At 45.1% G+C, this 25,696-nt stretch overlaps 1 protein-coding gene and 1 long non-coding RNA gene across 14 annotated transcripts; one reads left to right on the top strand and one right to left on the bottom strand.

Annotated features, from left to right (window-relative positions):
* On the bottom strand, positions 1 to 23,939 carry LOC123395467 (troponin T, cardiac muscle-like). 4 transcript variants are annotated; one of them, XM_045090474.1, is made up of 5 exons: positions 23,770 to 23,939; positions 23,150 to 23,712; positions 21,764 to 21,999; positions 21,469 to 21,634; positions 1 to 199 (listed from the first exon to the last, which is right to left on the bottom strand). In XM_045090474.1, exons 1-5 carry the CDS (start codon positions 23,931 to 23,933, stop codon positions 168 to 170), a joined length of 1,161 nt encoding a protein of 386 aa, XP_044946409.1. In that variant the 5' UTR covers positions 23,934 to 23,939; the 3' UTR covers positions 1 to 167. The 4 variants fall into 4 exon arrangements, with proteins under 4 accessions (XP_044946409.1, XP_044946407.1, XP_044946408.1 ...); XM_045090472.1 differs by lacking the exon at positions 1 to 199 and adding an exon at positions 19,584 to 20,567; XM_045090473.1 differs by lacking the exon at positions 1 to 199 and adding an exon at positions 19,584 to 20,564.
* LOC123395468 lies at positions 14,505 to 18,241 on the top strand. 10 transcript variants are annotated; one of them, XR_006609747.1, is made up of 5 exons: positions 14,505 to 14,865; positions 14,935 to 15,005; positions 15,603 to 15,770; positions 16,128 to 16,426; positions 16,523 to 18,241. It is a non-coding gene; the product is annotated as an uncharacterized LOC123395468 (long non-coding RNA). The 10 variants fall into 10 exon arrangements; XR_006609746.1 differs by having other exon boundaries at positions 14,505 to 15,005; positions 16,128 to 16,249; positions 16,357 to 16,426; XR_006609750.1 differs by having other exon boundaries at positions 14,506 to 14,865; positions 14,957 to 15,005.
* Positions 23,940 to 25,696: the final 1,757 nt, after the last annotated feature.

The raw sequence follows: 25,696 nt of genomic DNA, 5'->3' as shown, positions 1-25,696 counted from the left end.
ACCATTTTGAACGGGAGATGCCTAGGATACGAGACTTGACATGAAAATAGAATGAAGTGACATCGACATGGCAACTGGAACAAAGCAAATAGGTTAGGGTTGGGAAGGAGATGGCAGTAGTTCTTACCACTAGACCGTGTAGGGGAGGTAGTCGCGCGGGGAGGTCGTCAAACACCAAACCCTCGAAGTGATGAAACAACTGCACATTTAAATCCGCACGATCAACACAAATATTAAATCCCGATAGGAAAATTTCTATATGTATAACTACTTTTCCACTTCTATTTTCATCCTTTTATCCTCTATTTCTTCTTATTCTCCTATTCTTCTTCCTTTTCTACTTCTTCTATTTTTCTTCTTCTTCATCATCTTCTTCTTCGTCGTCTTCTTCTTCTTCTTCTTCTTCTTTTTCTTCTTCTTCTTCTTCTTCTTCTTCTTCTTCTTCTTCTTCTTCTTCTTCCTCTTCTTCTTCTTCTTCTTCTTTTCTTCTTCTCCTCCTCTTCTTCTTCTTCTTCCCTTTTCCTCCACCCTCTTCATCTAACAATAACCTAATTAATACTAAACTAAGAGTAATCTAATTAAACTAAACTAAAAATAACCTAATTAACACTAAACTAATAGTAACCTAATTAACCTAAACTAACAGTAACCTAATTAACACTAAGAGTAACCTAAAATAACAGTAATCTAAACTAACAAATGCAATGAAATGAAAAAAACAAAAAAGAAAGAAGATGAACTCACGGTGGTGGGGAGGAGGGCCGTGGTGGTGGAGGGGAGGACCGCGGGGAGGGGGCTGGCTCCGGTGGTGGGGCATTGCCGCGGTGGGTTGCGGGTGGGGAAGAGGGAGGGAGGAGGTGTTGTGGTGGAGGAGGGCCTCCGTGGTGAAGGGGAGCGCTGTGTGGAGTGGGGTATCCTCGCGGGGAGGGGGCTGGCTCCGACGATGAGGCGCTGACGCGATGGGTTGCGGGTGACGTAAGAGGGAGGGAGGAGGTGTGGTGGTGGAGGAGGGCTGTGGGGTGGTGGAGGAGGGCCGCCGTGGTGGAGGGAAGGGCCGCGGGAAGGAGAGGCTCCCCACAGGGAGGGGGTTGGCTCCAGCGGTGGGCCGCCGCCGCGGTGGTTTGCGGGTGAGGAAAGAGGGAGGGAGGAGATGTGGTGGTGGGGAAAAAGAGGGAGGTGGGGACGGGGGGAAGGAGGGTGGGTTTGGGTGGGGTGGCACTACCGTTATGTTGCCATCCTTTTTCCGTCTGCTAGCAGACGGTAAAGAGGCTAAAGGCGGAAGACAAATATGTCGCGGACAACATCCATGCTGTCGAGTTGGCCCAACGGTCCAATGGGGCCCACCTGGTCTCTTTGCCATGTGCCATTGGCCTCTTTGTCGTCCGCGAGCAGACGACAAAGAACTGACCGATGGCAAACAATATCTTTGACATTAGTTAACAATATCTTTGCCATCAGTTAATTCTTTGCCGTCAGTTTTTAAAAAACTGACGACAAAGACCTTCTTTGCCGTTAGCTGGCAGATGGCAAAGATCTTGTTTGCCGTCAGCTGACAGACAACAAAGAATTGACTCATGGCAAATTCTCTAATTCCAGTAGTGCAACCGGCTTGTACGCTCAAGTACTTCTCTTTATAGCCATCGGTAGCGTGAAGATAGTGATGAACGGGAGATGGGGAGCGGCGGAGGGCTGCGATTCTTGTCCGGCATCTAGCCTCATTTAAATATAGAGCAGGCGGGAGGAGATCGATCAGCATTGCGTTTAATGTCGGCCCGCTCATGAACGGATGTGTGACCAGAGTAGGTTTCTCGCCTTCCACGCAGGTTTAATGGAGGCGTTTGAATGCGGCCAAGAGTCGTGTTCAGCCAGACGTGCAGCTGGCCGGCACCCTTGGCCGATGGACCGCTTCAATGGCAAATGCAATGAGAGGTTGTGGCCGTTGTGAACCGCTTTCAATGTGAAGCGGTGCACTCTACATCGGCATGAATGCGGAAAGCACACGCAGGAGGGGAAGGTCTTTTTATGGGCCAATATGATTAGAAGCGGGCTTGGAATCGGTCCGGACTTCGACAAACTTTCTCATATTTACGAAAGAAAACGCGTCCAAATCGCGTTGCAGACTGATATAGGGCCTGTTTGGGACTGCTCTGCTCCAGAAAATTCAGCTCCGCTCTAGAAAATGTAAGCCAAACGGGGTAGCTCCATGATATACCGCTCCGCAAAAAAACTAGAATCTGAGGTCCAACTCCTTTTTTTGTGAAGCTCTCTAGGAGGTGCTCCATAAAATTATAGAAGGCGAGTCCACATCTCAAAGGCAGTAGGAAGGCCCAAAAACTCATAGGCAAATTGAGGCAGAACACTAGCAGTGAGAACAGCTACAGCACGAGCATCATCATCAAGCCACTGGGTGTAAGCGGACACAGCACCGTGATACACCTGAAGAGCCTCCTCATAAGCCAAGACCTTCTCATCATAAGCACTCACAGTGGCCTCATCATCAAGCTTAGCCGCATCCTTTGTGGCCTGAGGAGCATCCGCGGGAAGAGCCGGTGGGGTCGGCGGAGTAGGAGCCATGGGAGGAACCGGACGTGGCAAACAACAGACCTCGCCAGAGAGAACTCATCAGAGACGGATGCCACGCATGTGAATGCGCATGAAGCTAGTGAACTCGGTGTTGTTAGTACCATCGAAGATCATCGAACAGCGAGGGACAGCAACATAGCCAGATGCAGTAGACATTTTTTTACAGCAGATAAAACAGCAGTAGCAAGGCGAGCCGGATCCAATCGAGATCAGGACGGGATCGGGGCGGCGGCTGGCGGGCGCTGCTACTGGAGGAAGAGAGCAGAGCTGGCTGGCGCTGCAACTGGAATCAGATCCGATCGGGACGGGATTGGGGAGGCGGCTGGAGTCCTAGGAGCCGGATCAGCAGACAGGCAGTAGGAATCAGCAGCACCGTCCTGGATGGATCAGCGGCAACGGGGCAGCAGATCAGCAGCACCGTCCTGGATGGATCAGGGGCAGCAGGAATCAGCAGCAATCAGCAGCACCGTCTTGGATGGATCAGCGGCAGCGGGGATCAGCAGCAGGATTCGATCCCTGTCCTGGACCGATTCAATCTGGGATGGATCCGATCCGATCTGGAGCAACAGGGAGACTAGGACGAGGCACGACACGAGGGGACGAGGAGGAGAGCTGCTGCCTGACGGAAACAAGCCAGAGAGGAGAGCGGCGGCATGGAGCAAATCAACAACACGAGTTGCGGCGTGCAAAAATTAACCTAGCTCTGATACCATGTTAGGAAAGCAACATATCTATATTGAAGGCCCAAGGGGCATATATATATTACACATGACTTGAGGTGCAAGGAAAGTAAACATAGACTAATAAGGACTCCTAGACTAATACTAGTAGACTAATAAGGACTCCTAGACTAATACTAATACTTCCTAACAGGAGCGACCGACGTCGGAGCACCAGCAGGCAGTGAAGAGGATCGTCCGCTACGTGGCAGGGACACTCGACCACGGCCTCCACTACCCTAGGTGTCCGGGGGCGGCACACTTCGTCGGGTACAGCGACAGCAACCACGTCGGCGACATCGACACAAGAAAGAGCACGAGCGGGATCCTCTTCTTCCTCGGCAAGTGTCTCGTGAGCTGGCAATCGGTCAAGCAGCAGGTGGTGGCCCTGTCTAGCTGTGAGGCCGAGTACATAGCGGCCTCCACCGCCTGCACTCAGGCGCTCTGGCTCGCTCGACTGCTTGGTGATCTCCTTGTCCGAGACACCAGAACGGTGCAGCTCCTGGTGGACAGCAAGTCCGCCCTGGCCCTGGCAAAGAACCCCGTTTTCCACGAACGGAGCAAGCACATCCGACTGAGGTATCACTTCATCCGCAGCTATTTGGAAGAAGGGAGCATCGAGGCGAGCTACATCAACACCACGGACCAGCTCGCAGACCTGCTTACCAAGCCTCTTGGGAGGATCAAGTTCCTCGAACTCTGCTCCAGGATTGGGATGATTCGACTCTTCCACAAGACGACGTACAAGACTTAGGGGGAGAATGATGGATAAGTCTATGTACTATGGTCTTTGTGGGGCTGCAGCACATAGTCCTTTGTGGGGCTGCAGCACATGGTCCTTGTGGCTGTTAGGATAGAATCCTTGACCATCAAGGACTGGCAGTTAGGATAGCATCTCAGACTAGCATCTTAGCAGCATCTTAGACTAGCATCTTAGCATATGCTTGGCTGGCTAGCAGCCTATAAATATGTATCCCCAACCCCACAGGTTGGCATTGTATTGTGTGAGAAATAAACCAACAAAAATTGTCCCAACTCTCCTAGTGTCATCCACAACTATCAATGCTCAGGCTGAAAGGTCTAACAAGTGGTATCAGAGCCTCGTTGTCTTGTACCCTGAGCATTTCCTGCTCAGCTCTCTCACCGGGAGCTGAGCAGCCTAAGCCGGTAGCAGCAGCTGCTCCGACTGCCCCTAGTTACCTCCCTCCCTCCGGACTGTCGAGCGGCAGCTCGTCAGCAACAGCCTCCTCTTCACGCAACAGCCCCTCCCTCCCGATCGAAGCAGCCGACTCCTTCCTGATCAAAGCCTCGTCTTGCTCCCGCTCAGGATCGTCCTCGATCTACCAGCCGGCCCCCAATCGGATCTTCTCTCCCGCTCCCGCTCGGAATCGATCCAGGACGGGATCGGCTCTTCTCTCCCGCTTCCGATCAGAATCGATCCAGGTCTGCTCCCGCTCGGAATCGGTCCAAGACGGGTTCGGATGAGGTTCCTTCTCCCGCTCCCGGTCCTATAGGATCCCGCCGCCGCTGCCCTCCGGATTCTCTCGCCCACCCCCAGTCCACTGCCGTTCCCGCTGCTGGTGCTTCCCGAGCAGCTCTGCTCGATCGAAGCTGCGAGCCTCACCGCAGGCTCTGCTCCCGCTAGCTCTGCTCGAAGCAGGACGCAATCTCGGCTCCCGCCGGCCCCGCTTGAGGCAGGAGGCGGCTCTGCTCCCGATCACTAGATCCTGCCGGATCGGGTCGCCAGATCGGGTCCAGATCGGTCCGCTTCGCTCCACGCTGACTCCAATTTCAGATCGAGAGGCTGCGTTCCTTTGGTAAAAAAAGAAGAAAAAATGGTCTACACCAGCACGCAACGTTGTAGTCCCTTGCTTCCCGTGACTCCTGACGGTTGTGCTGGTAGTTCTTCTGCTGCTCTTGTGAGCTCTACATATGGTGATTGTCGCTCTACACCGACTCCTCTCGCGACTTTCATCGGTGCATGTCGCTCTTCCCCGACACCTCTCGCGACTTTCACCGGTTGTCCTAGTGCCTATGACTCCATGGACTGCTCTTCGTCCATGCGTCTTCCCTTGGCGCTTGGTGCTTGTCTACATACGACCTCGTCTTCTCCACCGGTCTTTGTCGACGATATTGGACATGCTACACCGCCATATTTAGCGGCTTCCACAGGTGGTGGTGGTCACTTCTCTCCTCGTGCCATTACGCCGCCTACCTCAGTTGTGTACTTCACCGAGGACAAGATTGCGCGACTTCAAGCCCTTCTGCTTGCCTCCGAATCTCCATTGTCGGGTGTGTCTACATCGACATCTTCAGTTGCGCCCCTGACTGAGTAGGAGATTGGACGATTTCGATGTCTACTAGCTCCATCTTTTGTTTCTTCATCGACAGGTTCTGTTGGTTCTGCTACGGACTCTTCTGGCATTGTGAGACCACCTTCTACACACACGGGTACATCTCCATGGGTTCTTGATACTGGAGCATCTTTTCATATGACTCATGATTCATCCACTATGTCATCTACTTGACCGCTTGATTCTCCTGTTCATGTTCTTACTACTGATGGTACTTCTCTCCCGGTTACTGGTCGAGGCACTCTTAGCACTTCATCTTTTCATGTTCCCGATGCTGCTCATGTTCCTCGGCTTACCATGCAACTCCTTTCTGGTGGCCAGATTGTTGACTCTGGTTGTCGGGTCATTCTTGACTTTGCCTCATGTTCAGTTCTGGACTGTCACACTGGTGCTCTTCTTGGTGCTGGCCCCCGGCGTCGTGACTCCCAGGGTCTCTGGGAGCTTGACTGGCTTCACCTTCCATCCGCTGCCACCGCAGCCAGTCTCTCCTCCTGTGTTGCCTTGTCTACTAGCTCTTTTCAACAGTGGCATCATCGTCTGGGTCATTTATGTGGCTCCCGTCTCTCATCCTTAGTTAGACATGGTCTTCTTGGATCTGTCTCCGGTTGTGTGTATTTAGACTGTCAGGGCTGCCGGCTTGGTAAACAGGTTCAGTTACCTTATCCTCATAGCTAGACTGTGTCTCAGCATCCTTTTGACCTCGTTCACTCCAATGTTTGGGGTCCAGCTCCCTTTGCCTCGAAGGGAGGCCATCGCTACTATATTATCTTTATAGATGATTTCTCTCGAGACACGTGGGTCTATTTTATGTTTTCTCGTAGTGAGGTATTATCTATCTATAAGCGTTTTGCTGCCATGGTTCACACTCAGTTCTCTACGCCTATTCGTGTGTTCCGTGCTGACTCTGCTGGAGAGTATATCTCCAAGATGTTGCGTGGATTTCTCGCTGAGTAGGGTACACTTGCTCAGTTCTCTTGTCCTGGTGCTCATGCTCAGAATGGTGTGGCTGAGCGCAAGCATCGTCACCTTCTTGAGACGGCTCGTGCGATGATGATAGCCGCTTCTTTTTCGCCTCACTTTTGAGCTGAGGTTGTCTCCACCTCCACCTATCTCATCAATCTACAACCTTCCGATGCTCTATAGGGTGGTGTTCCTTTCGAGCGTCTTTTTGATCATTCTCCTGTTTATTCGATGCTTCGCTTGTTTGGTTGTGTTTGTTATGTTCTTCTTGCCCCTCGCGAACGCACCGAACTGACCGCTCAGTTTGTTGAGTGTGTCTTCTTAGGCTATAGTGATGAGCATAAGGGCTATCGTTATTGGGATCCTATCGGTCGTCGGATGCGTATCTCTCGGGATGTGACTTTTGATGAGTCTCGTCCCTTCTACCCACGCCCATCTTCCTCGACCTTTTCAGTGGAGGATATCTCTTTCCTCACTTTTCCTGATACACCTCTCACCCCCATCGAGCCTTTGTCTATTCGTTATACTACCTCTGCTTCTCCTCCCCTCGCATGTCACCGGACTCTGCACCTTCATCTCCGGTGACTTCTATGTCTTCACCCCCTGATTCTACCTTGGCGATCCCCCTTGCATTGTTCCATCTTTTCCTCAATGTTACACTCGTCGTTCACGTCATGTGGATGCCTCTGTGGATGCCTCTGCGGATGTGTCGTCATCCTCATCTCAGCCTCCCTATGCCTTGCGTTCTTGCCCTCGTCCGCCTGTTGATCGCTTTGGATTTCCCACCGTTGGTGTTGTTGTTCTTGAGCCGACTTCCTATCGTCAGGCTATTGTTCATCCTGAATGGCAGTTTGCGATGGCAGAGGAGATTGCTGCTCTTGAACGCACTGGTACATGGGATCTTGTTCCCCTTCCTCCCGGTGTCCGTCCCATCACTTGTAAGTGGGTCTACAAGGTTAAGACTCGCTCCGATGGTTCTCTTGAGCGTTATAAAGCTTGTCTTGTGGCTCGTGGCTTTCAGCAGGAGCATGGTCGTGATTACGACGAGACTTTTGCTCATGTGGCCCATATGACCACAATTCGTACACTTCTTGTTGTGGCCTCTATACGCCACTGGTCTGTATCTTAGCTTGATGTTAAGAATGCCTTTCTTAATGGTGAGCTGCGTGAGGAGGTGTACATGCAGCCACCACCTGGGTATTCGGTTCCTGATGGCATGGTTTGTCGTCTTCGTCGCTCTCTCTATGGCCTTAAGCAAGCCCCCCGTGTCTGGTTTGAGCGTTTTGCCTCTGTGGTAACTGCTGCTGGTTTTCCAGCATTATTTGTCTACCTTTCTCCTCGTGGTTTTTCAGCCGAGTATATTGCCTTTGTAAAGGCCCGTCTTAGTGAGCAGTTTCTTATGTCTGATCTTGGACCTCTTCGCTACTTTCTTGGGATTGAAGTCTCTTCTACCTCTGATGGCTTTTTTATATCCTAGGAAAAGTATATCCAACATCTTCTTGCTCGTGCTGCTCTTACTGATGAGCGAATTGTTGAGACTCCCATGGAGCTCAATGTTCACCTTTGTGATACTGATGGTGATCCCCTGCCTGACCCGACGCGTTATCGGCATCTTGTTGGCAGTCTTGTCTATCTAGCTGTCACTCTTCCGGATATCTCTTATTCGGTTCATATTCTCAGTCAGTTCGTCTCTGCTCCCACCTCGGTTCACTATAGTCACCTCCTTCGTGTTCTCTGATATCTTCGGGGTACGATCTCGCACCGTCTATTCTTTCCTCGCTCCAGTTCTTTACAGCTTCAGGCCTATTTGGATGCTACGTGGGCTAGTGATCCTTCGGATCGTCGTGCACTTTCTGCTTACTGTGTTTTTCTTGGTGGTTCTCTCATTGCCTGGAAGACGAAGAAACAGACCGTAGTTTCCCGTTCGAGTGCAGAGGCTGAGTTGCAAGCGATGGCTCTTTTGACGGTAGAGGTGACTTGGTTACGGTGGTTACTTCAGGATTTTGGTGTTTCTGTCACTACATAGACTCTGTTCTTATCTGACAGTACAGGTGCTATCAGCATTGCGTGCGATCCTATGAAGCATGAGCTCACCAAGCATATACGTGTTGATGCTTTCTATGTGAGCGCTGGTGTGCAGGATCAGGTTATTACATCTTCAGTATGTGCCTTTCGAGTTACAGTTGGCAGTATGTGCCTTTCGAGTTACAGTTGGCAGATTTTCTGACGAAGGCCCAGACTAGAGCACAACATGGCTTCTATCTCTCCAAAATCAGTGTTGTTCATCCACCATGAGTTTGAGGGGGGTGTTAGAGTATATATAATATAGCCATGTACCATTTTGTATTTATCCCGTTATATAAGGGGTTTGCTGCATATAGTCCACCACCTGCACATGTATATATATCGGCCTATGGCCTCATGGGAATACAAGTTGCTTATTCCTAACAGCCCTGATCTCAAGGCTTGTTAAAAATTTCTACGTATTTTCTTTCTTTGAATAAACTTATCACATTTGCAGTTCGTTGCTTGTCCTTCCGCCCATGATCCTGTTAGTTAGCTTTGGGCATGCATGTGTGTTCTATATATTCTGTACTATTATTATTATTATTATTATTATTATTTCCTTGGGGTATTCCCAACTGTTCTCATTAAGATGTTATTAGATTTTCCTGCCACAACAATGTTCATTACTTGCTTTTTACATTGTCGGTTGTGTTCCTTAGTTTTCACACATTCATAAGTGCAGTAAACCCCTTATGTTGGATGTGTCGAGATGATGCTATCTAGCCTGTATATACCAGTTAGAATAGCAGTTTATGTTGCTAAATTGGCTGCTTTCAACTGCCATAGCGGTGCCTTTCGGTCTATAAGAACTTATAAAAAACTCCAGCTAATGAAGCGTTCCTGCAAGGAACTTAACCTGGCATTCCTCTGTTTGAATTTTGTGCAGAAGCAAGTCAGGGAATTGGAAATAGAAAGAAATTTCATGGTTATTGAAGACGAGGAGAGCGTGAAGGACTACTATGATCTCTTACAGCAGTACAAAACTCCAAAAGAGGAAGTCGGTAATATTGTACTTTCGCCGAAATATGTTCTGCCTTTCTTGCAATTCGGAAGGCTTGTTGGGTTTAGTACAGTACATATGAGCACCCCTCTATTGACGAAAACGTGTCATGGAGAATTTATAATAAACTTTGAAAGGGTGAAAGCCCATGCTGAAGGTACATACAAAAAATATTTCTCTGTATGTGGTTTTGGTAATTTATAACAATCCCTATGGATTAATGGTTGCCTTAAGTTATATTCGAAGGATTTGTCCATAGACATTTATGTTGGTTTCAAAGAGTTTATATGATGATCAAGGTGGTACTCAAGGTATTATCCAAAGAATGGTCATAAAGACACAAGGTTGATCATGACTAAGACAAAGAGTAAATCAAGATGATCAACACACAAAGCGTACAAGATGTACCGACAGGGATCAAGTGATCCCATGGTATGATAAGCATTGTCCATAACGCTTTTGTGTACTAAACCATGGTCTTCATGAGAGTTCTATTTAGGGTTAGGTGTGTTTCCATGGGTTTGCGTTAAGACGAAGATATCATTCAATCTATGAAGGATGACATCAAGTGGTGATCGTCATCAAGATTGCGGTGTGCAAGTTCAAGTGGAGCATCACGAAGATATTATGATTGAAGTTTGCCGTCCATTGTGGTGGCAATGAACTTATGTAGATGCGCTGAAGAATGGCTCACCCATAGTGAGTATGAGGGAGCAATCAACTAGTCTTCATCAGACCAACGCAATCAAGAAAGGTGGTCCATCTTGAGGAAGTCAAGATCATCATCATCTAGCTCAAGAGGACTAGGTGCAAGGTATAAGTTTGTCCTTTGTAGGTTTTTTTATTTTAGGATAGATTGCCATACTGTAAAGGGGGGTTCTCAAGTGAGTAGCTTGATCGTATTGTTCGTTGAGAGCTCAAACCATTTGCATCCTTGCATCGTATTTCTTCGTTCTTGTTTGGTGTTTCTCTTTGTGAGTACTAGAGCTTATGGTCATCTTCATGACAAGCTCGAGTTCATCGAAAACGGAGTTTATATGCATCTTATATGATGTTTTTTATGTTGGAAGTTTTTGCCGATTCTTCATTCATAGAGGTCTCACATCTCTATATCATTTTCATTTTCATAATTGTCGTCCTGAATCCAACAAGCTTGAATTTGCTCAATTCGGAGCTCATATGCGAAGGTTATGGCAGTTTCAATATCATAGCTGTTTTTCTCTAAACAGGCGGTAGTACCGCTTGGGCGGTACTTCTGTTGTGTACTACCGCTGGTACTTCCGCTTAAATATTTTATCTGGCTTCTTCGGGGTCTTTTTACATTTTGAGCGGTAGTACCGCTGGGCGCGCGACACTACCGCCCCGAGATCTTTGTCGTTTGCACGTTTTTCTTGAAACTTCAGTTCCAGTGGAAGTACCGCTTGCCTGAGCGGTACTGCCGCTTGTGTACTGACTGAGTGCATAACGGTTCGATTTGGGGAGGCCTATAAAAGGGGGTCTTCTTCCCCAATGGTTATTTATCCGTTGAGCTTGTGTTTTTCCTCCGTTGTTGACTTTCTTAGAGCTTGCTAACTCTCAATCTCTCCAATGATTCTTGCTAGTTCTTGAGGAAAAGGAGAGAGGAGATCTAGATCTACATCTCCACCAATCACTTTCTCCTTTATGTGAGGGGAACCCCTTGGATCTTGATCTTGGAGTTTTTTGTGAGCTCCTTGTTCTTCATCTCATATTCCTTCATAGCTTTTGTTGTTGTGGAGGGATTTGAGTGTGAGGGACTTGACCACTTCGTGTGTTCTTGCCATTGCATTAGTTGCATCAGTTTGAGTCTCCATAGTGGTACATGGAAGTGGAGTTTGAGAGAGAGAAAAAAAATTATCCTTGGGTACTTAGTACCCTTAGAAATTGTTCTTCGTGGATGCTTTGGCGTCATCGAAGGTTGGTGGTGCCTCGAAGCTCAATCATTGTGGTGTAAACCTCCGGGCAAGCGTCGGGGTCTTCAATTAAGTTGTGGAGATTGCCCCAAGCATTTGAGGTCATCACGGAGCCACAGTCCATTGTGGTGAAGCTTCGTGGTGTCGTTGGGAGCCTTCAATTAAGTTGTGGAGATTGCCCCAACGTTGTTTGAACGGGTTCGGTGACCGTCCTCAAGTGTCCCTTAGTGGAATCACGGCATCTTGCATTGTGCGAGGGCGTGAGGAGATTACGATGGCCTTAGTGGCATCTTGGAGAGCATCGTGCCTACACACCGTTCCAAACGGAGATTAGCATCCACAAGGGTGTGAACTTCGGGATACATCGTCGTCTTCGCGTGCCCCGGTTATCTCTTAACCCAGCCTTTTACTTATGCATTTTACTTTGTGATAGCCTTATTGTTCCTTGTTAAATATTGCTATCACTTAGTTGTTTATCTTGCTTAGCATAAGTTGTTAGTGCATATAGGTGAGCCTACTTGTTTTAGGTTCCGTGTGCTTGACAAATTAAATGTTAGTTTTATTCCGCATTTGTTAAAGCCTAAGCCATAATTATTTTAAAGCGTCTATTCACCCCCCCCCCTCTCCTCTGGGCAGTTCACCCAAGTTGTTTGGCATTGAAATCCCACAATTGTTGTCATAGTTAAAACACTAATAGATGGATCCACAACTGAAACTATTTATCTGTTTATGGCATGCCTCTCGATGAGAGCTTAAGGTCGGTTTGTTTTAGATGAACTATGAGATGATTGTCTTGTTTTTGTTCCCACCCTGTCATGTTTTAATACTCAAGGTATTTAGTTACATTATTGCTCCACCACATTTTAGGGGAAAATTATGTGTTGCAGTTCCTGTATGAAGCTTTAGCTTCAACACTAGCAATTTCCTGTTGTTCTGTTGGTTTTGACTCAGTGCTGAACATGATGTTGTGTTTAGCTCTAGGTTTAACAAATCATGTAAGTTATTGAAGTACATGAACTCCAGAATACATGTTTTCACATTTACAGTCACAACCATCCCAAGAATCCCATGCACCAAGACCTCTTCTTGACAATCAATTTCTTCCAAGCTATAATCCAACACCAAAGAAGAGGTGGACCTTTTCTTATAGACCTTACTGTAAGTTTTGAAGTGTAAATGTTTCAGGCGTTCCACCACCTTATCTAAGCTTTGTTTCAAAGTTTGATAATATGACCTCCTTGCTATATCAAACATGCATTACTCATTTGATCTTAAACTAATCAAGTTCTTTATTGCAGACTTTTTTCTCATTTATATGATTCTTTTAAGATATGGAGTACTCCTTCTGTAAACTAATATAAGCGTGTTTAGATAACAAAAATAGTGATCTAAACACTTTTATATTAGTTTACGGAGGGAGTATTAATTATTCATTTTCCACAGACAATACTTTGGCATTGGATTAGACATGTTAAGCCATTCGCTGTTTCTTTTCTTATCTATGTCTGTGAAAATAAAATTGTTGATCTGTCTATCGGAAAAAAATAACAAGGAAGTAGTTTCTTCAAATCCAAATGTCATAGTGATACTATGATTTCGAGTCAAATGTTCTTCCTAAGCCTATTCCTGCATCGAATTCATTTATGTTCACTAATTTTCAGTTTGGCATGTCTTCCTTAGGGTGGAAATGTTCCTAAGGTAGCTCTGTCCATCCCCCTCAAAGAATTCGTTTTTTATCATTCAGGTAAGATGCCTACTCATGTACAACTTTCTCATTTTCTTCCACTACCCATGATGATTGTGCTGAGAATGTTAAGAGGGGTCGTGGTAGACCAAACTTGACATGGGAGGAGTCCGTTAAGAGAGACCTGAAGTTTTGAAATATCGACAAAGACTTAGCCATGGACAGGGGTGCGTGGAAGTTAGCTATCCACGTTCCAGAGCCATGACTTGGCTTCGAGATCTTATGGGTTTCAACTCTAGCCTACCCCAACTTGTTTGGGACTGAAAGGCTTGGTTCTTGTTGTTGTTGTACCCATGATGATTGTATCCTTGTAGTACTTTTAAGGCAGGATGGAGCCTCATGGCCACACATAAATCTGTGATAAATGGTAAGCCTATAGGCCATAGCTAGCATGATTTTTTAACCTTTCTAATTTCGGTTCAGTTAGAAGATGCTCAGTGAATACATATGAACTTGCTGAGGAGATGATTTGAAACATTGGAAGACATATTTTGCAAAATTTAAGAAATATATATGGGACATCTCACCTCCGATTATCAATGGGATTATTCCTAAAGACCAAATATGCATCATGTTATCATTTCGCCATTCTGCTTTGTTATGCGTTGATGGCAGGTCAGGAAGGCTATCATTTTTTTCTGGGGGTACGCTAAGGCATACCATAATTTTATAGAAGACAACATATTGTTTTTTACAAGAAGTTAAAAAAATCCCTGCGCCATGCGGACAGCGATATGAGCTAACTCATCCAGCCCTACTCCTACTCCTAGATACAAACTATTCACCTCTCACAAAGTACTCCAAGTTCACCTCTTGTGTTTTTTTCCATAGCATCAGTCAACTACAAATAAGTCCTCTTTAGCTCTTCCTATGAATGCAGTCCTTGCATTGATATATGCACCAAGCTTCGTGGTTGTCAGTTCGTGATGGCACACGCACCGATGTTAAGATGTAGTATTCTGAAACATTCAGTCCATGTTGATGCACTAAGACGCAATGCAGCATGACGTGGTTAACTGTATCCTCCTGTTGCAGGCAAGTGTAGCATGCAACCTTGGAGTTTTGGATTCCATATCTTTCTCTTTGATCTGATGTCCAAAGCCTATACTGGATGGCCAACCAAGCAAAAAAAAAAAAAATAGGGGCAGCAAATATTTTCATCGGAGGCCGACCTTAGGACGATCTTTTAGGATTGGCCTTGTTCCGTGGCGGGCCAAAGTCTGGCCTGGGCTTTTAATCGCGTGTTAGGCCGGGCCGAAATTCCATGCCCGCACGCCGGCCCGCGCGGCACGGCTGTGCATGGCCAGATTTGGACTGTCCCCTTTTCTTCTTCCTCCTCCCATATCCCATAGAGCAGAGGAAAAGAGAAAGAAATTTAAAATCTCTTCTTGCGTTGCTCGGATCCTCTGCTTCCTCGCCGTCCGTGTCCCGCCGCCACTAGCGTTATCCATCAAGACCGCTACCGCCGCTCCACAGTATCTGAAACTCAGCTCCAGCTCCAAGCTAGGTAAGGAATAAAGGATTCCCCTTTCCCACTGCCCGCAGATCGTCTCACCTGATTCCTCTTCTTCACCAGACCGTCTCCTATGTAGCTGCAGGTACTATTCTTGGGCCTCAATGCTCGATTCATCACCCAGGCCAGGCTAGGTACCTCCTCCCGTCCCCAGATTTACCAGTTTACAGACTTTCTGTCTTGACCTGTACTACTAGTGTAGTACTCCCTCCGTCTCAAAATAAGTGTCTTAAGCTTAGTACAATTTTGTACTAGAGCTAGTACAATGTTGAGACAGTTATTTTGGGACAGAGGGAGTAGTAATCTCCTCCTTTTGCAAATCAACGGGGGACCCCATCACTTCAGTCTACTTATTTTGTTACTCCACATGTTGGCAAGGTATCTACCCCTCAATGCTTCACTCGTATTTTCGGTGTTTGCTGTGGCATTCGACAGTTAAAACTTGATGCCACTCTTCTGGACATGATCATCCAAAATTCTTCTGATTTTAGTTCACAAGCTCGGATAGACAAGACAAACCTTATATCTGTGCTCAGCAAAATAGCTCGGATAGACAAACCTTATATCTGTGTTCAGCAAAATAGAGATAATGTAAAAAAAAAAAAAACTGGCAATACAGCCCTAACTATGTTATTGTTATGAAGATATGCATGGTGGTATGCTTTAAGAAATTTTCTTCATCATTTGCTATAGACTCCATCATAACATCTAAAATTTGTGCAACTGTGCAGCAAACTTCTGGGAATTCGTAGAAAAGAAGGTGTAAAACAAGCCTATATCGGATGATAATCAAGTTGCTCACCTTCTGGCCTACTTTGTTCCCTTCATCAGCCTGGTTACTCAATTTCTTGTCTCTTTCACCAGTCAGAATCAAATGGAGGAATTGTGCCAACATCAAGGTCAACTAATTTTCTTTACACATGTGCATATGAATGGAACATTGCAACTATTGTGAGTATTGCAGTGTATATTTCCTTCTAATAGCTAAAGCACAGTAGTAATTCTTCTCGTAAAATATGACTGTCAACAAGTGTATAGTTCAATAAGTTGACAATCAGTAGGAAATTCTACCAAGATAATTAACTTATTATTAAGGTACTCTGCTTTCAGAGGTATTTAGTAAATACTGCTTCTTTGCTATTGAAATGGACAATCTGAAATACAGGTGAAAGCTTTCTTCTTCTGTAGCATGAAATGAAAGATGTATCCGTTTTATTATGTAATATTTTTAGATTTAATATTAACATTTGCAATAGGTGGGAGATAGATGTGAAGTTGAGCCAGGTGACAAGAGGGGCGCTGTATAATTTGTTGGCAAAGCTGAATCCCTTGGACATGGATTTTGGGTTGGAGTGCAATACAATGAGCCACTCAGAAAGTAGGATGGCATGTTATGTTCATTCTCAGACTGTGACAGTGATGAATAGTTGACCTTTGAAGAAATAGCTCTTTGAAGCATTTTCTTTGATTTCTCGGATGCTGCAGGGTGAAAGGCGTCCACTTCTTTGAGTGCCCCCAAGGGCATGGAGCAATTGCCCTGCCAGAGAAAGTAAAGGTATCTGTCTTTGCTACATGCATACAATGCTTATTATTGCGGTGGCTGAACTTGAACGGTGCTTGCTCAAATAATTGAATTTCATATATCTTCTAGGCTTTGTTCCCTTAAAACAACGGAAACAGTGCTTGATCTTGATGGCAGTTTGGTTGCAATGGCAAATTGGCAACAGTATGTAGCAGTGGATGCCGGGATGGTTTGCATCATATGTTCTTGTGATGCAACGGCGGGCTTATTGCATTGTGGTGACGTTTGAATTGACGTATTGGAAGAGTTAGAGAGGGGCAATTAATTCTAGCCTGCAGCAGAATAAACATGTGTTACAGTATATAAGCAACTTGAGCCAGAGCTAAAAGCATGTGCCCCTAGTAAGATGATTGTCAACATGCATAAAGTACCACAGTAGTAGTTTGTTATGCTGGTGGAAAATAGAAGTTATCCTTTTCCAGTGTGTCAAACTTTAGTCAGCAAAGGGAGAGAGAGCTAGCAAACTTTGATTGACTAGCAGAACTTTACTAGTCATTCTCCACCTAGGAAGCAAGCAAAGTTCAAGTCTTGACTTGGTCATTCGATACTCCTCCCCACTCTTGCGCGGGTCAACCGTCAATCTTGAAGCAATTCATTTTTCCAATTTTGACTTGGATACTTTTAAGTGCCAACAATGTCCATGCCCTTATTTTCCTAGGTCGACAAAATGTCATGTAGATCTCTAAGCAGGTCCTGATCCATGGTCCCATTTTTTTTTGTGCTGTGTAAATGGCTGAAGCGTGCCATGGAATCTAAATATGTGTGTGGTCTTCAATCAGGAACATCATCTCTTCCTAATTTTTTCCTGATTGGTACTACTTGGTATACTTCCAAGATTAGCACATTGATTTGATAAACCATATGGGATGAGAGTAGTTGCCTCGACATGCTTCTGTTTCTGTTATTTCTGGTGTCAATGTCCTCTCTGGAGAGCAAAGTGTTTGATGATATATCATTAGGCTTTTTCTGCAGAAGTTGGATTTCAATTTTCCTCCATATTTTCAACATTTTTGGTTTCTGTGCTGCCAACCCATGGCCGCCTCGCCACGTCTGTGAAGGACATATTGGTAGAGTCCCTGCTCCATGGATACAAATTTGACAGGTACATGGTAGTGTTATGGTGTAATGCCTGGTGCTTTAGCGGTTATTATGGTCTGGCATACATAATGTTCAAACATTTTATCATCATCCGAGTATGATAATGTTAATGTGCCTTTCAAGTTTGAGGATCAAAAGATTTAGTTCTTACTGTACTGTTACTGCCAAGTTCAAGCTTGTAAGTTGTTGCCTCCGTAAGATGATTTATTATGTGTTATCTTATTCTGCAGCATCAACATGGCACCCTTTGCCGCCATGATACTGGTTCTACACACATTGACATGGCTCGATCTTGTCTCGCTGATTATCATCCATGTGATTCATGCGTGCGGCAACCTTAAAGTAAGACGGGCCATTCTGGACTATGCAGTTTCTAAAATCCGATTCTTGTGCTGCAGGTTGCTGTTGTGGTACCGGTCTCATGGTTGATCTTCCGGAACCCTAATGAATGCAATTTTGTGCGCAGTTACGCTCGTTGGTTGTACTTTCTATTGGTACCGACATCCCCCAGGGAGCCAAGGAATGAAATCTCGGCTGCTCCCGGTAGTTAGCTAACAGGGCCGGCCCTAGCATTCCGGAGGCCCTTGTGCCAACATCATATAATGGGCCCATACGCTATACCACACAAAAATATTTCCACCCCATGCATACCACCCTTTTGAGTGAATTTATCTACAAGTTTCTTATTTCTTTCTTTTCTCCCGATCAGATAAATGCTTTTTTTTGCACCATAGTTAAAAGAAGTAGAAAGAACACCTGAATTCTTCGATATTGATCTTGGTCTCTTGAAGTAAATTAGAAGAAATCTCACACTGCTCGAGCTATCCAATATTCCAAATCAAGCAATGCCACAACACAAAATCTACCTGACTACAATGTCATATAATAAGGAATCAAGCACGTCAAATATACTTACATCAATTTGTCCTAACAGAAAATAAGCAAGGAAAAAATTGAGAAGCAAGGAATTAGAATGAAGTGCGGTGCCTAGACTCCACGTCTCCATTGTCTGCCCTTGGATGGTCGGAACCATGGCCCTAACGATGGATGGCAAGGTTGCGGCATGCTGCTCTCGGTGTTCCAGCCAGCCAACCAGGGCACAAGCAGGTGTCGTCGCTGGCCGACGCGTCTGTGCGTCCGTTCGACGGGGTCCTGGGGCTATTTGTAAGGTGCAAATGAACTCGAAGAAATTCATTGGAGTGTGATACTAATGGAAAATTCATTCATTTGTTTGGGATTTGGAATCCAGGCCCGTTAGGAACTCATGGCAATAGTTACTTTTGGGGAAGAGGGAGAAGATGAGAACGAGAGGGAGGGAGATGATGAGTTAGCGGCGTGTTCTCGAGGAGAGCGAAGGAAAGGTTTAGGGATTGACTTGTTCGTTCGTGAGTGACTGCTCACTATTTAATGCGCTGGGTTGCTTTATACATATAGAGTATACATGTATAGAGTATGGGCTCCTGCTCGGGCTGGGCCCTAGTCCGTCGCACTCGTTGCCATGGCCCAGGGCCGGCCCTGTTAGCCAAGGAATGAAATCCCGGCTGCTCCCCGTAGTTAGCCAAGGAATGAAATCTTGGCTGCTCCCCGTAGTTAGCTAAGCAGGAATGTAACGAAGTAAACCTTGGCCACTTCCCATAGTGTTAAGCAGGAATGTAAAGAAGTAAACAGATGATATATACTCCCTCCGTTCCTAAATATAAGACCTTTTAGAGATTTCAGTATGAACTACATACGGATGTATATAGACGTATTTTAAAATATACATTCACTCATTTTACTTCGCCTATAGTTCATATTAAAATCTATAAAAAGGTCTTACATTTAGGAAGTATACGTTATGTGATTTGACTATGCAGATTGTGGATTCTATATAACTTAGGATGAAGTAAACGGATAATATGTACCTCACGTGCTCCAAAATCAGGGCAAACTGATATTTGGAGAATTTAACAAGTGACACTCATTGTATATATGTACAACGCTTGAAAAATACTCCCTCCATAAAAGAAAGAAATATAAGAGAGCGTTTAGATCACTAAGGCCATGTTTGGAATATCGTTTCCCTCAGCAATACACTTGTAAATAATACAGATCTTCCCCTGTCGTTTTGTTGTTTCCAGGCAGAAATTAGTACTAGCCCTGTAAGTTACACCTGTAAATTAAATACTTAAATACATCCAATCCAAACATGCCCTAATTTAATAATGGTGAACGCTCTTATATTCATTTAAAGAGGGAGTAGCTAAAAATAACTCGGGAGGATGAGCTGGATAACAGAACCGTAAGAGAATTTCAGCAGTTAGTAGAGCATGCCTCGGCTTTCTCCTGGCCGAGAGATTAATCACTCTATTCTTTGCGCACTTTGGTTGTGTGGATTCTCCTGGCCGAGAGATTAACCACTCTATTCTTTGGGCACTTTGGTTGTGTGGATTTGGGAGAGGATGCTGCCTTCACCTGTGTGACGATGGTCATCAGGTGGGTGGTCCGGACAGGTTGAATTGCACCCAGCTGCGGCACGCACGATAATGGGCTACAGTTCGTGTGATGTTTCCGTTGAGCGACTGAACAATGGGTGGTACACAGGCGATTGGATAGCTTGTTAACTAATACAAGAGCAGATTTTGTATGCAGCAAGGGTGTTGTTAAATGCAGGTCAAGTAGCTCATCACAATAAAACCTCTGGTATCTATGTCTCTCAGTCTTAACAAGAGAAGAATACCAACTCGTTAACTCACTGTCACTTGTTGCCGAGGCAGCGGCACGAAAATCGCCCATGGCATCAGACAATCAGACCCAATCTGCATCAGTTTCTTCAGTATACCGACCGACGGAATCAGCTGATACCCAAATCTTGAAAATCAAAAGGGAGAAACAATAATAGGCTAGCCCATACATAGGCTCAGCTCAGGATGCTTACACTCCACAATGACGCTGCTTCATAAACGTACAGTGGCTTTTGATCCCTGAATGTATTTTGTAAGTCGCAGAACACAACAAACAGCCCAAACCAAATCTGCTGATCATACCAAATCAAACAAGACAATTATTCTATAGTTCTAACAGCTCATGCGCAACTTTGTCAACTTAAAATTTATTGAAAAGAACCAAGTCACTAAGGCTGGTTGTAATGAGGAGTATCATATACTACACCCGTAATACATAGTATCATATGTTAGTATCATAGACTAGGTCATTTATTACCATGCAAGACACAAAGTAGCACAACATTTAATATGATACGGTATCATGATATGATATTCAACCCTCTCTTTCTTCATTTAATTCTAAGCCACCTCATCAAAATTGTCTAGTTGGCATGCATGATACTACCTATGATACTACCATTACGACCAGCCTAACATCATTGTTGAAAGGTTGCACATTCAGGGATCTAACAACAGCCTTTATGGGCAAGACACCACACTAGGCCTGGGTAATATATCCGTCAATCAAGAGATCCATCTTGTCGCGGACAAGCCGGGACCAAGCAACAGTGATATCCACCTGAGAGCCACAAACCCAACATGTACGCTGACTTATGTTGCAATACTCCGAAGGGAAGTAGATATGACTAGATGTAGAACCAGACCCCCCATACGGCTTTACCACGACATCCAATCCTCCACCACATTGTACCGAGACGACTTTCCTTGACAGAGGGAGGTAACCATCTAGATCAAGCTCTTCATATTCTTGGGGAATTCTTTCAAGAGAATCGAGCAACACAACCTCGTGCATAGCAGGACTACCATCTGCACTAGACGACCAACAAGAAACTTGGACTCCAGATTTGAAAGGAGACCGCCCTCCGACAACACGAACTGATAAAATAGTGGCCTGTATCGTACTAGGAAGTCGTTCAAGGCTCAACTTCGCTGTACACAACGGACTGTGAAAGGTTAAACATGGAAGCTCACCGCTGGGTGCTACCTCGTAGCGGCTGCTAACATAGATCAATTCTCTATCATTGAGCCCATCACCTCTAGGATCACAGCCATCATGTACTCTTAGTTCGACTTCAAAATCAACAGGGTCCATGGCTAGAATAGCACGAGACGGGCCAGTCAAGCACAGAGAACAATCCTGCAAACATTAATTAGATCATCATCATTATATTTAAATGGAATGTTTTGCTGAAGAAGAAAAATACTACTCTACTTTAGAAGAAACGAAGAAAAATGAAGAGAAAAACTGAAATACAAAAGTGCATACATTTTCAGACGTGAGTACTTGGCGCATAATACTTGACCGAGAGAAGAGAAGGTTGCGGTTGTGGTCCACGGTGTCTCGGGCAGCGATCACACCATACACATTGAGTGGCCACTTCAGGTCGTCACTTAGTCCTGTAATTTTGAAGGAATAGATCTGCAAGGTGCTCTCAATGACAGCGGCACGGGGCGGGATGATACCGGGTATGCAGTGCGTAAACTGCATGGGACTCAATGTGGCTGCAACACAAATTAAGCAAAGACTAAGCAAATTTCTTGAGACATGCATACAACAAACAGACTAAGCAAATAGAGTCTGAGTAAGCAATTTTCTTACATGCATAGGATAGACTTGTTTTTTGAAAACTGTACTAATTTAAAACCACATTATTCCAACATGTGGGCAAGTAATACTACAATTTCTTAAAACCATGGCTTTTCTCAGTTTTACAAGAACTACAGAGATATTTGGATGGTGATGTTTTACCATAGTATTGATTGATTGTTATGGTGGATGACAACTGAACCTAACTCAGCTTGGAGCTACACGACCAATTAGCGACTTCTAACAGCCGCTGGGCTGCATGCACCCACCATGCACGCCGTCAGCACGTCAACAACTACTCCCTCCGTTCCTAAATATAAGTCTTTTTAGACATTACACTACAAACTACATACGGATGTATATAAACATACTTTAAACTGTAGATTCACTCATTTTGCTCCGTATGTAGTCCCTAGTGGAATCACTAAAAAAACTTATACTCCCTCCGTTTCTAAATATAAGACCTTTTAGAGATTCCACTAGGGACTACATACGGATGTATATAGACATAATTTAAAGTATAGATTCAGTCATTTTACTCCGTATGTAGTCCAAAGTGAAATCTCTAAAAGGTCTTATATTTATGAACGGAGGGAGTATTTAGGAACGGATGGAGTAGATGCTAGGATCTGTACCAACAATTATACAATTCACTTCGATTGTTTTCTGATCAAATTAGAGGAGACAGACTAAGTACTGTCACTACGGTGTTTGCTCCTGAGTTGTGACCAACTTTGCCATCCAACAAGAGTATGGCTTCTGATTTTTGTACTGCCATACCAACAAACCAAGCGAAATTAACAGATCGGCTAGCCGGCCTGAAATTGCTGATTAATCTAAGCAGGAGATACATGATTGGTCAAGGTTCATCCATGGACCAGATCAAAGTAATACAATCATTTGTGGCATGCATGTGCATCTGCAGCAAAAACTATGGAGCCTAAACCTATAGAATTGAGTAAGCTAATTTCTTGAGAGATGCATAGCACAGAGCAAAGAGACTAAGTAAATAGAGTTGAGTAAGCTATATAATTAAGCTGCAGCATATATGCATGTTGTACTTACTTTTATCTTCGAATTCACCACACTGACCCGGCTTGCTGCCACTCGAGTATTCCCAGTCTGTACGGTAGCCTGCAAAAAATCCCAGATGGTTATCCATCCATTCTTTAAGTTGCTCCTTTGGGGGTTTTGCTTCCTGCTCGTCTGCGTGCTCCTCCTCCACAATGGGCTCCTTGTGCTCCACAATGCACTGCTCCTCCTCCACAATGCGCTCCTTGTGCAGCATCTGCTTCCTCTTTGCCTCCCTATTCGCCTTCCTCTGCTTGCTCCTCTCCCTCAGCCGCTCCCTCTCCCTCTCTGCCTTCCTTTCTGCTTCCATCTCCGCCTCCCTCTCCTCCATCTCTGCATGCCTCTTGGCCTCCCTCAGCCTCTCATCCTCCTGCTCATCCTCCTCCGTAATCATCATTGCCAACTCATTTCTGTAACAGCAGGGTCTGGCCAGGATATTGGAGGAGAGATGCAAGAAGTCATGGGCCAGCATCATCTTCCTCGCCGCCTGCTGCCTCCTCGCCTCCTCCTCCTCCTGCTCCTCCTTTGTTTCCATCTTCTCGGTGATCTTGGCAGATGTAACTTGTGCATCCTCCTCCTCCTTTGTTTCCATCTTGTCGGTGATCTTGGCAGATGTAACTTGTGCATCCTCCTCCTCCTCTTCCTGCTCCTCCTTTGTTTCCATCTTGTCGGTGATCTTGTCAGATGTAACTTGTGCATCCTCCTCCTTGTGCTGCTGCTGCTTCTTCTTCTTCTTCTTCTTCTTCTTCTCCTCCTCCTCCTCCTTCTTCCTCGTCATACCCTTCTTCTTGTTGTCCTCGTCATCCTTCTCCTTGTGTTGTTGTTGTTTCTTCTTCTTCTTCGCCTTTTCCTTCTTCCTCATCCTCTCCCTCTTCTTCTTCTCCTCTTTCCTCTTCTCCTCCTCCCTCTTCTTCCCTGCCTCTGCTGCCTCCACCATCACCTTCTCCATTGCCAGCTCGGTAGATTTGTAGAAATCCTTGGAGGTCTTCATTAGCTTGGATGATATGCAAAGCAGCTCGTCAGCCTTGTACAATGGGATATAGGAACTGGAAGTGAAAAGAAAATGCGACATGGATAACATCCGGTGGCCCAAACCCTCAATATCCTCCAAGATACCTTCACCCAAGGGTTCATTGCAGTCCACCTTGACCTTGACCTTGTCCCGGACGGAGGACGACGTTGGTGTTCCAGAGAGCGCATCCACCCAGCGAGAAATTCCGGGAGTAAGAGACCCAATCAAGTCCTTGCGCTCGCGCTCCAGGGATGTGATCTCCGCCATCAGAGTCGATAATTCCGTGGATGGGTCGGACTGAATGTCTGAGTCGGACCTGGTGTCCATCTTCTTGTCCCCAACAGTCCAACACCCACCGTTGATCTCCAAAGCACAAGTCCGTCCGTAGAGCTCTCCTTCCGAGCGAAAACAAGGGCTCGCTCGGACGGATGCGGGGGAGAGGTGCGGCGGCTACGGGGAGTGAGGATTTGTGCTTTGGAGATGGAGAGAAAGGGGGCGAGGAGCAAACACGGGGATACGGGGGAAAGGGGGCGAGGTTTTGTGGTAGCGGCGGAGTGAGTGAGGATGGAGATGGAGGGGAAGGAATGGAGGCTGGCTGTGACCCAAGAAAGCCTAGCGGCCTAGCCCGGCTCGGACAAGTGTGGCCCAGTTCTCCGCTTGCCGGCCCATCCAATAACCTCCCTTCTTTTTATTTCTTTTGTTTTGTCAACTTTATTTTTTATAAGAAATGTTCAGAAATTTCTCCTTTTTTCATATAATCTCCCTTTTCTTAAATTTTCTTCAGAATTTTAAATCTTTGTTCGACTCTTTAATAAAACTAGCAAAAGGGCCCATGCGTTGCAACGGGAGAAAGAAATACCACACGTCACACACTCTTAATTTATAAAAAATGTCTATAATTTGAGAATTTATAGTTACGATACAAATAAAGATGGTCTTATCCTATAAAAATGCAGTTCAAAATTTCACGGGTCTTCTATTTTAACACGGCTAGCATGTAGATTTAATACGTACAAAGAATCAGTCAAGTGACATTCAGTTTCATCTCTAATCCTGATTTTGTTAACGTGTTCATCCCCAACCCGGATGAGTACCGGTATGAAAGAAAGACGAAACTTATTTATTAAGATTGCATCCTAGATAGTATTTTTATTAAACGTTTAACAGATAAAATAATATCATATTTAAATTCTACATATTTTTCTAATCAAATTCCATGTATAATATGTTAAATTTGGAGTTACGGTTTAAAAGATATGAGTATTTAAAAAAATATTTAATATATACTACGAGTTTAATGTCATAAACAGTAAGGATTTTTTTGTAAAATTATCTCGATGGGTTTTCCGACGTAAGCGATAGCCTCTTTATTATTAGGTAAAGATATGTTGGAAAATTCAGAAATAATAGAATTTACAATTCTAAACATGTTCACATTTTCAATTTTCTCTTCACGAAATTAGCAAACGTTTCGGAACTAAGAAAACGTTCCACTCACAAATTTGTTTGGAATTTAAGAAATCGTTCTT

This window comes from Hordeum vulgare, chromosome 5H, assembly GCF_904849725.1.
Source record: "Hordeum vulgare subsp. vulgare chromosome 5H, MorexV3_pseudomolecules_assembly, whole genome shotgun sequence".
In the NCBI taxonomy this organism is placed as follows: Eukaryota; Viridiplantae; Streptophyta; class Magnoliopsida; order Poales; family Poaceae; genus Hordeum; species Hordeum vulgare.
Note: the sequence above shows the minus strand (reverse complement) of the source record. Positions and strands in the feature narration are given on the sequence as shown.

Excerpts from the sequence above, each read along its gene's own strand:
- LOC123395467 (XM_045090471.1), bottom strand. The coding sequence starts at position 23,933 with ATGACGAGGAAGAAGGAGGAGGAGGAGGAGAAGAAGAAGAAGAAGAAG. Across the intron at positions 23,713-23,769 it reads GAGGAGGATGCACAAGTTAC|ATCTGCCAAGATCACCGAGA; the intron begins ATCTGCCAAGAT and ends TGCACAAGTTAC. Across the intron at positions 21,635-21,763 it reads AAGTACTCACGTCTGAAAAT|GATTGTTCTCTGTGCTTGAC; the intron begins GTATGCACTTTT and ends TAATGTTTGCAG.